At 41.6% G+C, this 15,057-nt stretch overlaps 2 protein-coding genes across 2 annotated transcripts in view; both read right to left on the reverse strand.

The window, feature by feature from the left end:
- Positions 1-507: 507 nt before the first annotated feature.
- On the reverse strand, positions 508-4,552 carry LOC138404055 (NFX1-type zinc finger-containing protein 1-like). Its single transcript, XM_069507021.1, has 3 exons — positions 4,458-4,552; positions 3,155-3,398; positions 508-2,175 (listed from the first exon to the last, which is right to left on the reverse strand). Exons 2-3 carry the CDS (start codon positions 3,300-3,302, stop codon positions 2,063-2,065), a joined length of 261 nt encoding a protein of 86 aa, XP_069363122.1. The 5' UTR covers positions 3,303-3,398; positions 4,458-4,552; the 3' UTR covers positions 508-2,062.
- LOC117993400 (NFX1-type zinc finger-containing protein 1-like) overlaps positions 4,250-15,057 on the reverse strand; it is a 39,582-nt gene continuing 28,774 nt past the window's right edge. The window contains exons 14-27 of the mRNA XM_069506737.1: positions 14,000-14,174; positions 13,060-13,202; positions 11,733-11,884; positions 10,033-10,216; positions 8,890-9,018; positions 7,658-7,780; positions 6,471-6,636; positions 6,121-6,332; positions 5,876-5,975; positions 5,522-5,740; positions 5,165-5,383; positions 4,808-5,026; positions 4,458-4,669; positions 4,250-4,297 (exon numbers count right to left, since the gene is read on the reverse strand). Of these exons, the coding sequence (XP_069362838.1) occupies positions 4,250-4,297; positions 4,458-4,669; positions 4,808-5,026; positions 5,165-5,383; positions 5,522-5,740; positions 5,876-5,975; positions 6,121-6,332; positions 6,471-6,636; positions 7,658-7,780; positions 8,890-9,018; positions 10,033-10,216; positions 11,733-11,884; positions 13,060-13,202; positions 14,000-14,174 (2,301 nt within the window). The remainder of the gene's footprint in view (positions 4,298-4,457; positions 4,670-4,807; positions 5,027-5,164; positions 5,384-5,521; positions 5,741-5,875; positions 5,976-6,120; positions 6,333-6,470; positions 6,637-7,657; positions 7,781-8,889; positions 9,019-10,032; positions 10,217-11,732; positions 11,885-13,059; positions 13,203-13,999; positions 14,175-15,057) is intronic.

Here is a 15,057-nt window from a genome sequence, read left to right on the forward strand (position 1 = left end):
AAAAAAAAAATTAAGTGATAACTGAAACTATCACTACTAGGGCTTCCATTATAGTTCTTGCATTTCACGAAGGCCACTGACTCATGCTTGTGTTTAAGTCGTATCGGTATACGTAAGGTACACTAAATGTGTGCGTTTGACAGCGCTTGCTCGCGACTGATGGGTCCGACATGCACGCACACCTACGCAATGACCATGTAAACAACGTTACCACAACACAAGTAAAGTTCACTAGCCTTCGTGAATTGCAAGAACTGTACCGGGATACCGGTATTGGTAAAGTTCGATGTGCAATACTTACTGCCGGTAAACGCGCAGTCCATATCAAGGGTTTACCGCCACCCTTGAACATTTGCGGGATCAGAGGGACCGAATTTTACCCTTGCGTTAGTTTGGTAGCCGGCTTTTGAGGAATTTGTACTTATATCCGCCCCTTGGATAGCCCCATGTTGTAGTTTCCGAGTAAGTACACATAGTTATAGAAAGTGTTAACGACTCTTATCGGTAGGTACCTAATTAGGTATACACCAAGTGTGTTACGAATATCCACATCCTGAGCTTTTACGGACGCAGATTCATATTTGCAACAAGTAACGACGACGATTTTATTTTATGGAACGATTTTATTATTCACTGCCTATTATGGACTGTTGATTAAAGTCCTATAACATAAATGACATACCAGCTTACATAACAAACATAATAAATAATTACGTCTTATTATAATATCTGTAGGTATACCATTATTGAGATGCATAAAAAATTACCAAATAATTAATATGTAAAATCAAAATAATAGATGCGTCACTTTTAAAAAGCTTTTAAAACTTAAAACTAAAACTTAATCACCGAACACAAACTCTACAAACTTAGAACTCAAAGAATATATTGCCTTTGGCCTTTTCAGAATAGCCAGTGCATCTTGATTTTGTCAAAACCTTCTACCATGTCTATTAAAGTCTGATTCATGCCAGCTATCCATTTTCCAAGCACAATACATGTCCGTTGGGGCATTTGAACCACTACCCCGCTTTGGCCCCTACGGCTTTGATGACCAGCATGCTGATTCGCTAACTCAGTGTTCAACAATGAATGATAGACACCGAGCTCATTTGATATTTATTTTTAATCCATTGAAGGTTTTTTTCCGAAAAAATCATTTTCATATCACTCAGTGAAGCAGCAACGTAGAACTAACCAATGTCAGGGTGAACTATACAGTGAGGGAACTCTCGGTTTGATCTTGAGTCGACGATATGTCAAATATTAAGCTATGATGACGTGCAATTAAAGACAAATAGGGCTACCCACAAATATTTTACGCTTGCCGGTGATGTCGAAGCCGCGATGTTTTGTTAGAAGTTCCATATCTGTCGTGAACTTACCTACCAACTGAAAATAATAATGTGTGATGTAAACTAATTGACATGAACTGTTGCGGTTGCCACAAATGCAACTAGATGGCGCTATTCAATCGATAACAGTTCATGACGTAGTCCCGAACAAATGTACCACCGACAGTACTCGCACTAACGGAGTATTCTGCAATCTGGTCTATATATAGAAGTTTCAAACCACAACCGTCGGCCCAGATGGCGCTACAGAGCGAACTGCTCCCGCACACTGTGAAAATTTTATACAAGCTATATTCTGATCAAAGGGTCTATTAATTCAAGTTACCCCTTAGAAAACCCATCTGCTGCCTAGACTCGGGAACTGGGAAACCAACCACACCCGGACCCGAGGCCCCCAGACCTTACTCCAGACTCCACATGGTGCCAATCGCAAATGAGCTCGATGGCTATTAGTCTTCGTGGAAGACTGAGTTAGCGATTCAGCATGCAGCATGCTTTTTCCATTCTCGTGACACTATCGCTTGCATTGATTGCTCTTTGAATTTCATTCAGAGCTTCTGTAACTTTGTCATATTCCTATATCCTTAATTTCAAAATACGAGCATCTGCTGTCACTTTTACTTGAGAAACACTTATATTTTCGAGATAAGATGGCTCGCTAATTACTTTAGCTAGTATAATAACTAATATAATAATTTTAGAATATTTTATACGTTTTCTTCATTAGGTTCCGTGCCCGCGCACGCTTGTCCGCTCGCCAGCTGTTTGCCGCATGCCTCCGTGCAGTGCTGCAGCAGCATTTCGGGGTCAAACTCAGCACCTTTGACATTAACATGAATTAATATTATTTTGAATTGTAGATATCAAGTTTTATTTGCATTGTTAATTTTTGAGACGGAAAAATGACGTCTCTTTGAAAAAGGTACAAAAATAAGACCAAAGATATGAAAGTAGGTACGAATATGACCCAAAAAGTACGAATCTAAATATATAAAAGGAAAAGGTGACTGACTGACTGTCTGACCGATCTATCAACGCACAGCTCAAACTATTGACGGATCGGACTGAAAGGCATGCAGATAGCTATTATGACGGCATCCGCTAAGGTTAGATTTTTGAAAATTCAACCCCTAGGGGGGTGAAATAGGGGTTTGAAATTTGTGTAGTCCATGCGGACGAAGTCGGGAGCATAAGCTAGTTTCGTATACTTCTGGAGACACTGTCAGTATCACAAAATCAACTTCCATTTTGAATTCACAAATGAAGAAATGTCTGCATCCGTACGTAGTTGAAATTCCACACATCCGGCATCAGTTTTCCCCTCCAATTTTAATATGGGTGTTATACTTTGTGATTTAATTTATTATTAAAGGATTGCAAATGAAACGCGGTGTCGTCCATCGGGCTGCCATAGAGGATTCTTTTAATTCTTTTTCTTATAGACTACAGACTAACATTACCACAGACAAGTTTATAGATACATAGACACATACTGTGACAATGGGTACCTTTAAGCCAAAAGTGAATAGCCATCTTCTTTCTCAGCAAGCACGCTTTAACTTAGGCTGCATCATCACTAGTTAGCTGCAGGTCTGATTACAGCCAAGCGCCAGTCTATCAATGAAAAAAAACTTACCAGACGTAGACACGATAGTGTAAGCGCTGCAGGATGGGTACCGTTAAGTCAAGAGTGAATACGCATCTTCTAGGTAAGCGCGCTCCATCTTAGGCTGCATCATTACTTGTCAGCAGGTCTGATGGCAGCCAAGCGCTAGTCTATAAATTTATAAATAACTTACCAGACGTAGACACGATAGCGTAAACGCTGCAGGGGAGTAGTACTTTGTGTCCGCAAGGCAATTCGGTATGCTGTGCCATTAGTTCCTTGCATTTGGTAGGGTCACAAGTTTCAGCACAGGGCTGCTGGCAGCGATGGCCACAAGACATGGTGCGTTCGCACGGTCTCTCGCACGACTTGCGTTCCGGCTCCAATCCACACTCGAGCGAAATTTCGTGGCCACACTCAGGGATCTGCTTCTTTACCTGCGTTATTAGAAATGGAAATAGATTTTATTTGCCAGAATGTGGTACAAACAAACATCTAAACAAACGTTCCTCCCAGTGTTGGGGACAATATTCAGAGAAACTTTCAGCTTTTATAAAATAACGAAAGTCTGGCATATGCTGGCTCTTAGTCCATTACTTATACAAAATTCTTTTCAGGTGGTCTCCTGGTAGCAAATTGTATGACATAGAATGAGTCAAATTTCAATTTTATTAAACTACCTTCAATAAATTTACTACAGTACGCGGCCGAAAGTAATGTACATTGGCCTTTAGAATGACATTTCGGGTGTGTATAGCGTTGTATCTGTCACTTATCACCGACAACACTCTCTAAACGACAGAGACAGTGCTCTACAATTAATTTGCTATCTCCTTCTAAAGGTCGATGTACATTACTTTCGGCCGCGTACTGTAGTTAAAATTCAATCAGTGGTATTGAAAGAATTAGGTTATAAGGTACCTATATGAAATGCGACATATTCATACATACTTAATATATGCAATATTGTTGTTTTGCATTAGAAATAGAATAAACAGAGTGTATTAAGAACGCTAGCAAAAACTTGGCTCTATTATTCTACCTAACTAAACACAATCCAATACCAATAACCATTTGCCTCATACTTGTAGTTTTAGTGATTTAGTATTCCACAAACCCGCAATGAATATCGTGCAAACGCGGCATCTATCTACGCAACGTTCGTTGACCTAGCATCAGTCAGCTGTTTTATTTGCAATAGGTACATTGCGATATTTGAAAATATACAGAATTTTTTATAATTATTTTTTCACGCTTTTGTGTGGTATCTTATCTGTAATCATCAGTTCTAACTTCTATCATCTGCCTTCGTTTTTGCTAGCGTTCTAATTGCAACCTGTATAATTATGCAACTTGCTCCCAAGGTGCTAGAATAGCGGCCTCGCATGGGAAAGCGAAGCGTTTGAAGAGCTCCCATCACCCCTAACATGTGACTTGTCTGGCATTGGACGTCTATCTGTAGGTACCTAATGATGATGAAATGTAGAACAACTCACTAATTGTTGGCAGTCCCCGCAGCGCTCGAAGCACTTCTTCTTGCAGAAGTGTCCGCAAGTCAGCACGCGCGCACAGTTCTTGTTGCACGGCGTCTCATCGGAAATGTAGAACAACTCACTAATTGTTGGCAGTCCCCGCAGCGCTCGAAGCACTTCTTCTTGCAGAAGTGTCCGCAAGTCAGCACGCGCGCACAGTTCTTGTTGCACGGCGTCTCATCGGAAATGTAGAACAACTCACTAATTGTTGGCAGTCCCCGCAGCGCTCGAAGCACTTCTTCTTGCAGAAGTGTCCGCAAGTCAGCACGCGCGCACAGTTCTTGTTGCACGGCGTCTCATCGGAAATGTAGAACAACTCACTAATTGTTGGCAGTCCCCGCAGCGCTCGAAGCACTTCTTCTTGCAGAAGTGTCCGCAAGTCAGCACGCGCGCACAGTTCTTGTTGCACGGCGTCTCATCGGAAATGTAGAACAACTCACTAATTGTTGGCAGTCCCCGCAGCGCTCGAAGCACTTCTTCTTGCAGAAGTGTCCGCAAGTCAGCACGCGCGCACAGTTCTTGTTGCACGGCGTCTCATCGGAAATGTAGAACAACTCACTAATTGTTGGCAGTCCCCGCAGCGCTCGAAGCACTTCTTCTTGCAGAAGTGTCCGCAAGTCAGCACGCGCGCACAGTTCTTGTTGCACGGCGTCTCATCGGAAATGTAGAACAACTCACTAATTGTTGGCAGTCCCCGCAGCGCTCGAAGCACTTCTTCTTGCAGAAGTGTCCGCAAGTCAGCACGCGCGCACAGTTCTTGTTGCACGGCGTCTCATCGGAAATGTAGAACAACTCACTAATTGTTGGCAGTCCCCGCAGCGCTCGAAGCACTTCTTCTTGCAGAAGTGTCCGCAAGTCAGCACGCGCGCACAGTTCTTGTTGCACGGCGTCTCATCGGAAATGTAGAACAACTCACTAATTGTTGGCAGTCCCCGCAGCGCTCGAAGCACTTCTTCTTGCAGAAGTGTCCGCAAGTCAGCACGCGCGCACAGTTCTTGTTGCACGGCGTCTCATCGGAAATGTAGAACAACTCACTAATTGTTGGCAGTCCCCGCAGCGCTCGAAGCACTTCTTCTTGCAGAAGTGTCCGCAAGTCAGCACGCGCGCACAGTTCTTGTTGCACGGCGTCTCATCGGAAATGTAGAACAACTCACTAATTGTTGGCAGTCCCCGCAGCGCTCGAAGCACTTCTTCTTGCAGAAGTGTCCGCAAGTCAGCACGCGCGCACAGTTCTTGTTGCACGGCGTCTCATCGGAAATGTAGAACAACTCACTAATTGTTGGCAGTCCCCGCAGCGCTCGAAGCACTTCTTCTTGCAGTGTCCGCAAGTCAGCACGCGCGCACAGTTCTTGTTGCACGGCGTCTCATCGGAAATGTAGAACAACTCACTAATTGTTGGCAGTCCCCGCAGCGCTCGAAGCACTTCTTCTTGCAGAAGTGTCCGCAAGTCAGCACGCGCGCACAGTTCTTGTTGCACGGCGTCTCATCGGAAATGTAGAACAACTCACTAATTGTTGGCAGTCCCCGCAGCGCTCGAAGCACTTCTTCTTGCAGAAGTGTCCGCAAGTCAGCACGCGCGCACAGTTCTTGTTGCACGGCGTCTCATCGGAAATGTAGAACAACTCACTAATTGTTGGCAGTCCCCGCAGCGCTCGAAGCACTTCTTCTTGCAGAAGTGTCCGCAAGTCAGCACGCGCGCACAGTTCTTGTTGCACGGCGTCTCATCGGGAATGTAGAACAACTCACTAATTGTTGGCAGTCCCCGCAGCGCTCGAAGCACTTCTTCTTGCAGAAGTGTCCGCAAGTCAGCACGCGCGCACAGTTCTTGTTGCACGGCGTCTCATCGGAAATGTAGAACAACTCACTAATTGTTGGCAGTCCCCGCAGCGCTCGAAGCACTTCTTCTTGCAGAAGTGTCCGCAAGTCAGCACGCGCGCACAGTTCTTGTTGCACGGCGTCTCATCGGAAATGTAGAACAACTCACTAATTGTTGGCAGTCCCCGCAGCGCTCGAAGCACTTCTTCTTGCAGAAGTGTCCGCAAGTCAGCACGCGCGCACAGTTCTTGTTGCACGGCGTCTCATCGGGACTCTTTGAGCACGCGACGCTCTCCTTATGTTTGCAATTCTGTCTTTTTTTAACTACCTGCAGGTAAAATGAAAATTAATGTACATTACCATCCGGGCTGTCTCATGCTAGAAGACTCATTAGCGGCCGAGTAATATTGGAAGAACGAGACGAAGCCGAGGATTTGCAAAGTGATTTTGAAAGGACGAGCCCTTTTAAACTTAACGTGGTCGTTGATAGCTATTTCCACTGAGACTTGAATAGTACTTTTCTCTTATTTGCGAGGAAACAATAAATAAATTCAAGTAAAATCTGCTTGGTTTTTAGCTAAATAAAATCTTGAACTAGTTTATGCTCGCGAATTCGTCCGAGTGGACTACACAAATTTCAAACCACTATTTCACCGCCTTAGGGGTTGAATTTTCAAAAATCCTTTCTTAGCGGATTACAACGTTATATAGCTATCTGCATGCCAAAGCCCGATCCGTCCAGTAGTATGAGCTGTGCGTTAATAGATCAGTCAGTCAGTTAGTCAGTCACCTTTTCCTTGTATATTTTTTTTCTTTTTTTTTTATTGATCACGTAAATTTCAATAATACATTTTAAAATAAACAGTTCGCCATCCTCTAGAAACTGTTAAAGTTTATGTGAGGATGGCGAGTTCGCGTTATACAAATTTAATAAAATCTAGGTAAAAAACTGTTATAAAAATTAAAAGCTGTTAATTAGTGCATATTTGTACATATAAAATATCGTTACATGAAACACTTCCTAGACCTAGACTAGGCATCCAAAGAGGCACCTAGATCCAGGAAGTGCCTCTTACAATTTCTTATAAAAATCGCTCTTTTACTGTAGGTATTTTGCAGAGTTAAAGGTAAGTTATTCATTATATTTGCTAAGATATATGAACATGTTCTAGTTCCATACTTATTATTATTCTTAGGTAATTTAAACTTCTTGTAGTTTGGTAAGATGCGCAGCTTTCTGTTTCTCTCTTTACATGTTAGGTGCTTTATGTTATGATATTCTTCTTTCAGGATCGCCATATATTTAGATGAACCAATTTCCGAGCAATTGTAAGAAAATGAAAACATACTTGGACATCGCATTCATCGCATTCGACGTAGCACATGTTGGCACACTGGTGGTCGCCGCGATCGCCCTCGAACTCCATGCTGCAGCCTCTCTTGGCCTTAGTACACTGTCTCTTACATAAGTACTGGAACAACAAACACAGATTGTTACAAAGATTTATTTCTGACTAGCTTATGCTCGCGACTTCGTCCGCGTGGACTACACAAATTTCAAAACCCTATTTTACCCCCTTAGGGGTTGAATTTTCAAAAATCCTTTCTTAGTGGATGCCTACGTCATAATAGCTATCTGCATGCCAAATTTCAACCCGATCCGTCCAGTAATTTGAGCTGTGCGTTGATAGATCAGTCAGTCAGTCAGTCAGTCACCTTTTCATTTTATATATTTAGAGATAAGCAGTTGCGAGCACAGTTTTCAGCTATCAGGCATAAAATATAACTGAGTAGATTCCTGCGTGTTCCGTACTTCTGATATTTTAGTAACTAGCTAATGCCCGCGACTTCGCACGCGGTTTTTGAAAATCCCGTGGCAACTCTTTGATTTTCCGGGATAAAAAGTAGCCTATGTCACTCTCCAGGTCTTTATCTATATACATGCAAAAAATCACGTCAATCCGTTGCGACGTGATTGAAGGACTAACCAACAAACAAACACACTTTCGCATTTATAATAAGGGTGCTGATTCTAGCACAAAACAACTCCCTTATCCAAATTTTTTGTATAAGTATTAATTAATTGTTACAATCGGACGAAGTTTAAAATTTGCATGGCTCCCCACTAGGTGGACGGACGACATCAGACGAGTCGCAGGGAGCCGCTGGATTCAGGAAGTCCCTACAAGAGACCTATGTCCAGCTGTGGACGTCTATCGGTTGATGATGATGATACTAATCCATATTCATACTTTCATATACTTAGTATTATTTTAAATGGGAAAGTATTTATGTATGTCTGTCTTTCTATCTGTCTGCTAGCTTTCCAAGACCCATCCGTTTCAATCAGAGATAGCTTGCAACATCGGACGAGTTTTGCCCCGGAATTCCCACGGAATTTTTAAAGACAGAATTTTTTACCGATTTTGGCGAAAGTAGGGACAGCTTGTATCTCGGGGACGAACATAAGCTACTTTTGGTCCCGGAAAATCAAAGAGCTCTGACGCGATTTTTAAAAGGAAACCTGTGCTCAGTAGTGGGCCGGTGATGGGATGATGATGATGATGATGTGGGTACTTACCCGTTCGTGCTGCGGGTCGTCGCCGACGTGGCAAGTGAGCATACACATATGCCCGCACTTGTCCATGCGGGAGCTACACGGCACCGGACACTTGACCAGCTCAGGCGCAATGTAACACGGTTTCTTCACCTGATATCATAACAAAACTTTGTATGATGCATAAATTTTAAGTACTCACACGCCATTTTAACTTTTCGTGTCAACTGCCATATCAAAAGTATGATTTTAGTGTAGCGACACACTTGCCGAAAGTACGGCGCCGAAAGTTCGGTTCAATACGCTCGCAATGTTTTTTAAGTTACCTATGACACATCTACTGAATTTCTGATGCGTTCGGCGTACCTTCCGTTGGGTGATTACTTCGGCTAGAACGCATTCAATGTATTTTGCATAGCCAGCGACATACGCGACCGAAAGTTCGGTGCGTGTACCTCTTCTAAGCCCTCGATATTAGCCAATATTGTAATAAAATCCTTCTTTCTGGGCAATTCAACACGTCGCAACCGCACACCACAAAGTGAACGACATTAGCGACGCCACATACCGCCGTACGTAATTTTTCGTCGAATAAAGCGCTGAACTAAACACCCGACGCCGCGCCGCCCCGTCCGACTGTTCGGCGCGTTTGGTGTGTCACGCCAACCGATAGTTCAGTCGCTGAAGTATCGGCGCCGTACGTTCAGCAGGTGTGTCGCTACCCTAAGTCCTTATTATAAAGGTGAATCCAGGTGAATCGTTGTTGTTGTTTATTGTGTGGCTTTTAGTATTGTAGAAGTAATAGCAATAAAAGAGATGTCATTTTAGTTTACCACAGTTTCCAGGTTAGGTTCTTAAGCTGCATCATCACTTATCACATGAGATTGCAATCAAGGGCTAACTTGTGTGCGAATAATAATAAAAGATAGTTATATAAATAACTAGCTTATGCTCGCGACTTTGTCTGCGTGGAATAAACAAATTGCAAACCCCTATTTCACCCCTTTAGGAATTGAATTTTCAAAAATCCTTTCTTAGATCATGCCTACGTCATAATAGCTATCTGGATGCCAAATTTCAGCTCCATCCGTCCAGTAGTTTAAGCCGTGCGTTGATAGATCAGTCAGTCAGTCAGTCACCTTTTCCTTTTATAAATATTTAGATTACCTCATGGCCACAGCTTGGTAACTTAGCAGGGACCGATGTCAAGCACTCCACGTCCTCAGGGTCCATGTGACAAAATGCTAACATGTCATGGTCGCATGGCAGTTTTTTCATTACTCTTTGTATGCATGGCTTGCATTCATCCATGCACTTCAACGGACAAACGTGATTCAGTTCGCAAATAATCCTGTGAACCAAGAGCAATATTTTACCTATTGATGTTGGCAGTGGCGGATTAGCCTTATGGCAAACTATGCCTAGGGGCGCGAGATTACGAAGGGGCGCGTGCGATCATGTAGTGTTGGGTTTCTATCTTGAAGTGACCGGCTCTTCTTTTATACAGCAAAGTGTGAAGTCTTCACTCGTTCACTTAGTATAATCACCAACTACCAGCTTTGCAGGTATAGTACGTGACAGGTCGAGATGGTAATCGAGGAGGAAGCGCCCCCACACCCACACAGCCCCCGCGCTAACCCGGTGCGGGTGAGCGTGGGTAACGCGCGTGTGGGCGGGGCGTCCCCCCGCCTCATACCCCGATTGCCATCTCAACATGTCGCGGACTATACGGGATTCATCGTTCTTTCGAAGTTAGTTAGTAATTTTTTTAATATGGCTGCTAGAGGGACGCCTATAAGATGCTTACCTTTTTTTTTATAACAAGCGTACACCAAATATTTACATTATTTTTTTCTCGCCAAACTGGTGCCCTACCTAACCTAGGGCACATTTGACATTTAATCCGCCTCTGGATGTTGGAATTCCCCCTTGATATGTTCTGTGTTTTTACCCTCTCTCTCACACCCCGTTCCCACTTGTCGTTTGTCGGACACGGATTTTAATCGGATGTTCCAGTGGCAGAACATTTTATATAAAGCTATTCGCACTTGTCGGAAACCGATTGTGTGTCAAAATGCACTGCCATTTGAACATCAAGTGATAAACAACAAACGACAAGTGGGAACGGGTGGTAAGGAGGGGGGTTTTTGGGTTCTGTATCCAAAGGGTACAAACAGAGCCCTATGTCTGTCTGTCTATCAGCGGTCTAGCTTGCAGACGAAATGAGTTACAAACCTGAAATTTTGGTATTTGGTGTAGAACGTTGGCCCAGAACAAAATATTAAGAAGTTCTAATTATTTTTCAGGAGGCTCCCATACATAAAAAATGATTTTTCTTATCATACCATTGAGTTGTCTCAACTCAAAAAATAAAAGATTTAGAGATTTTCAAAGATGTCTACTTCATAATAGCTATCGGCATGCCAAACACTCCGATCCGTCCAGTAGTTTGAGCTGTGAGTTGATAGATCAGTCAGTCAGTCAGTCATTCAGCTTTTCCTTTTATAAGAAGACTAGCGTATGCTCGCGACTTCGTCCGCGTGGACTACAAAATTTCAAACCCCTATTTCACCCCCTTAGGAGTTGAATTTTCAAAAATCCTTTCTTAGCGGACGCCTAGGTCATAATAGCTATCTGCATGCCAAATTTCAGCCCGATCCGTCCAGTAGTTTGAGCTGTGCGTTGATAGATCAGTCAGTCAGTCAGTCAGTCAGTCAGTCACCTTTTCCTTTTATATATATATATATAAGATAAGATAAGATAAGAAATAAAATAAGATAAGAAGAAGAAGAAGATATATGATGCAATTTCCGAGCAAGTGGGAGTAAAATCTCATTAACTAAGCAAGTTCATTTGGACTGACTTACCTTTCACATTTCAATGTGCACTGTATGTCCGTATGGCTTTGGTCGTAGCCGTGGCATAAGAGTGGGCAGACGTGGAGACACGGCATTATGTAGCTGCACTTCTGAAGACAGCCACCTTCAGGAACCTTGTGAAAATCTTGCACAGTTGAAATCTACAATTATAAATAAGGGATTGCCATTACAAAAGTCAGTCAACCTGCGTAAAACATTATTCATACTTCTCTACATAGTATAAAATAAAGTCGCGTCCCGCGTCTGTATGTATGTATGAACGCGTAGATCTTTTAAACTACGCAACGGATTTTAATGCGGTTTTCACCAACAGATAGAGTGATTCAAGAGAAAGGTTTTATAGTTCAATTCTCAAAAATTAGAAATCCCTGGAGAAATTGAATTAGGTCGAACAAAAGTCCTCTCATTTGAGAATTTCCGAGACAATGACACCTCAATGACACCACATTAGTATCTTCATTGCACCCATGCGAATAGAATAGAATAGAATAGAATGTTTTTTTATTCATGTAAACATTTTACAAGTGTTTATGAATAGTCAGGTAGTTTTAATTTACCAAGCCGGGGCGGGTCGCTAGTAATATTATAAATGTGAAAGTGTGTCTGTCTATCTGTCTGTCTGTCTGCTAGCTTTTCACGGCCCAACAGTCAAACCGATTTTGATCAAATTTGGTACAGAGTTAGCTTACGTCCCGGGACGGGACATAGGCTACTTTTTATCCCGGAAAATCAAAGAGTTCTCACGGGATTTTTGAAAACAAAGACATCGGGTTCGCCTCGTCCTTCCAATATTACTCAGTCAGTAATTGCTTTATTTCCGACCAGCAGGGTGATTCGGTAACTCAGTGTCTAACATTGAATGATTGCCAACGAGCTCATTTTTTAATCCGTTGAAGGTTTTCTACCAAAAAATATTTTAATATTAGCTGTAGGGGGCTGCTTACGCTAGCATTTAGCCACACGGACATATATTGTAAGAAATAGCGTGAACAGTTAAATTCGCTCCTCGCCGCCGCAGTATTAAGTCCTTTCTTATTAGTTTGTCAGTATTTATTCTATTTAATGTAACTGTGATAAATCCGTAATTAGTGGTGAACTTGGTGTTATTTGAACCTGATAGACTGACAAGAACACGGCGCTATCTATTGGTAAGATATTCTCTAGAAGAAATACCTATAGGCCCAACAATACACACATCACGGTAAACAGTGAAGCAGCAATGTAGAACCAACCAACCTCGGTGGCTATCATTCAGTGTTAGACACTGAGTTAGCGAATCGCCTAGCTGGACAGTTATGCGCCTACTATTGCTTACCACAGATATTTTATCGTTGTGGTTTTCACACATCAGACGTATGCTTGTACCGAGTGATCCAAAACTTTCTAAGGTCGCCGCAATTTTCGTCCAAAGCGGTGAATTTCTTTTCAGGATCTCAATGTTGCCAAATATGTAGAATCCTGAAAAATAAGAAAAATCCTTTGAGATTCCAGTCTAGCGCTAAAATAAATAATCTTTTATTTCAAATTATCTAGGTCCATTTAATTTAGAAATAGATTTACCTAAATTAGGGCTGATTTTTCAATCTAAATATCTAAATCTAAATATTAAAAGGAAAAGGTGACTGACAGATCTATCAACGCACAGCTTAAACTACTGGACGGATCGGGCTGATGCAGATAGCTATTATGACGTAGGCATCCGCTAAGAAAGGATTTTTGAACATTTATTAACGCCTACGGGGGTAAAATAGGGGTTTGAAATTTGTGTAGTCCACGCGAAAGAAGTCGCGGGCATACGCCACTATATTATATTTTATTTCAATTGGATATCCTCCCGTCCCGTCCTCCAGTCTGCGCAGGCCCTAAATGTATACAGGGTGTAACCAGAACGCTGGCAAAAGCGAAGACAGGTGATAGTACTGATGATCAGTGATATGATACCACAAAAAAACACGAAAAAAAAATGAAAAAAAAAACCTATATTTTGTAAAATTTCACGATATAGAAGTAAAACATCTGACTGACGCTAGAGGTCAACGAACGTTCCGGAAGTAGGTCACTCGGAGTCAATGCCGCGTCGTAGGCGGGGCATTGACCCAAGTTTTGCACGCTATACATTGGAGATTTGAAAAATATTCAATCACTAAAACTAAAAATGAGGCAAATGGTTATTAGGATTGGATTATGTTTAGGTAGTATAACAATAACGCTAAGCGTTCTGGTTACATCCTGTATAATAGGTAGGTCTAAATTACCTTCTCTGGCTCTGGACAAAGCCACACACACACGATTCTCAGTCTTTAGAAATCCAATTTTGTTTTGGTCGTTATTTCTGACGAGGGATAGAAGAATGATCTTCGATTCTTCACCTTGGTAATTATCCACAACTGTTATCTTCACTTGGGACAAGTGGGGATATTTAAAACTTTGCTGAAAATAAAGAAAGGCTTCGATCATTAATTAAATTAACAATATATTGACTTGAAAATATTTCAAAATATATTCCTTACCTACGTGTTAATTTATATTTATATTTATTTAGTTTTAATTATTTCTATTGCTAACTATTAGTCCTAATAAGTCCCTGAATCCAATAGTAATCTTCGTCCACGAAAAAATAAACTTTTCGTGGTCCCACATCATCGCACTGTTGCTAGATCTATGTCACCTATACCCCGTTCATTGGCATCATATTGGCATCGTTCAACGCGCTTTTGGACAATAATGCTCAATGGGACCCATTTAATGATGGGTCTATAATACTGGTTCGGGAGTTACTGAAGTACGCTGAGAGCATTGCATGAATATGTCATTCAATGTTCTCAGCGTACATATTCAAAATCCTTTGATCTTTTATCGTTTTGTATTTTTTCTTGTACATTTATTTGTATTTAAATTTCTTATTAATCATCTAGTTAGTGTAAGTGGCACTGCCGTTCTAATAAGATATAAAATAAATAATAAATAAATAATACTAAGTTTACTTGGCATAAAAATTTAAAATATTGTGTACACGTCTTATTATCGATATGCATATCAGTGTGTGTTAGTGTGTAAGTCATGTAGTAAATGTAAAATATGTGTATTGTAAGTGTTCCTAATTAATTAAATAAATAAATAAAATTATGTTTTTGTAGACTCCTCCGTTGCCTGAAAATCACTTATAGCAGTAATGAGTACAATAGGTACCTGGCGTTCCGTTTCTTTCGATTTTTTTGTGTCTATAAGAATTTTCTTAGAGATGATACCTACCCAAATAACTTTTTAAACTTTGACCTATTATACCCTGTTCAGGGAGACGAGCTAGCTATTA

The sequence above is a fragment of the Maniola hyperantus genome, chromosome 24 (assembly GCF_902806685.2).
Source record: "Maniola hyperantus chromosome 24, iAphHyp1.2, whole genome shotgun sequence".
Lineage (NCBI taxonomy): Eukaryota > Metazoa > Arthropoda > Insecta > Lepidoptera > Nymphalidae > Maniola > Maniola hyperantus.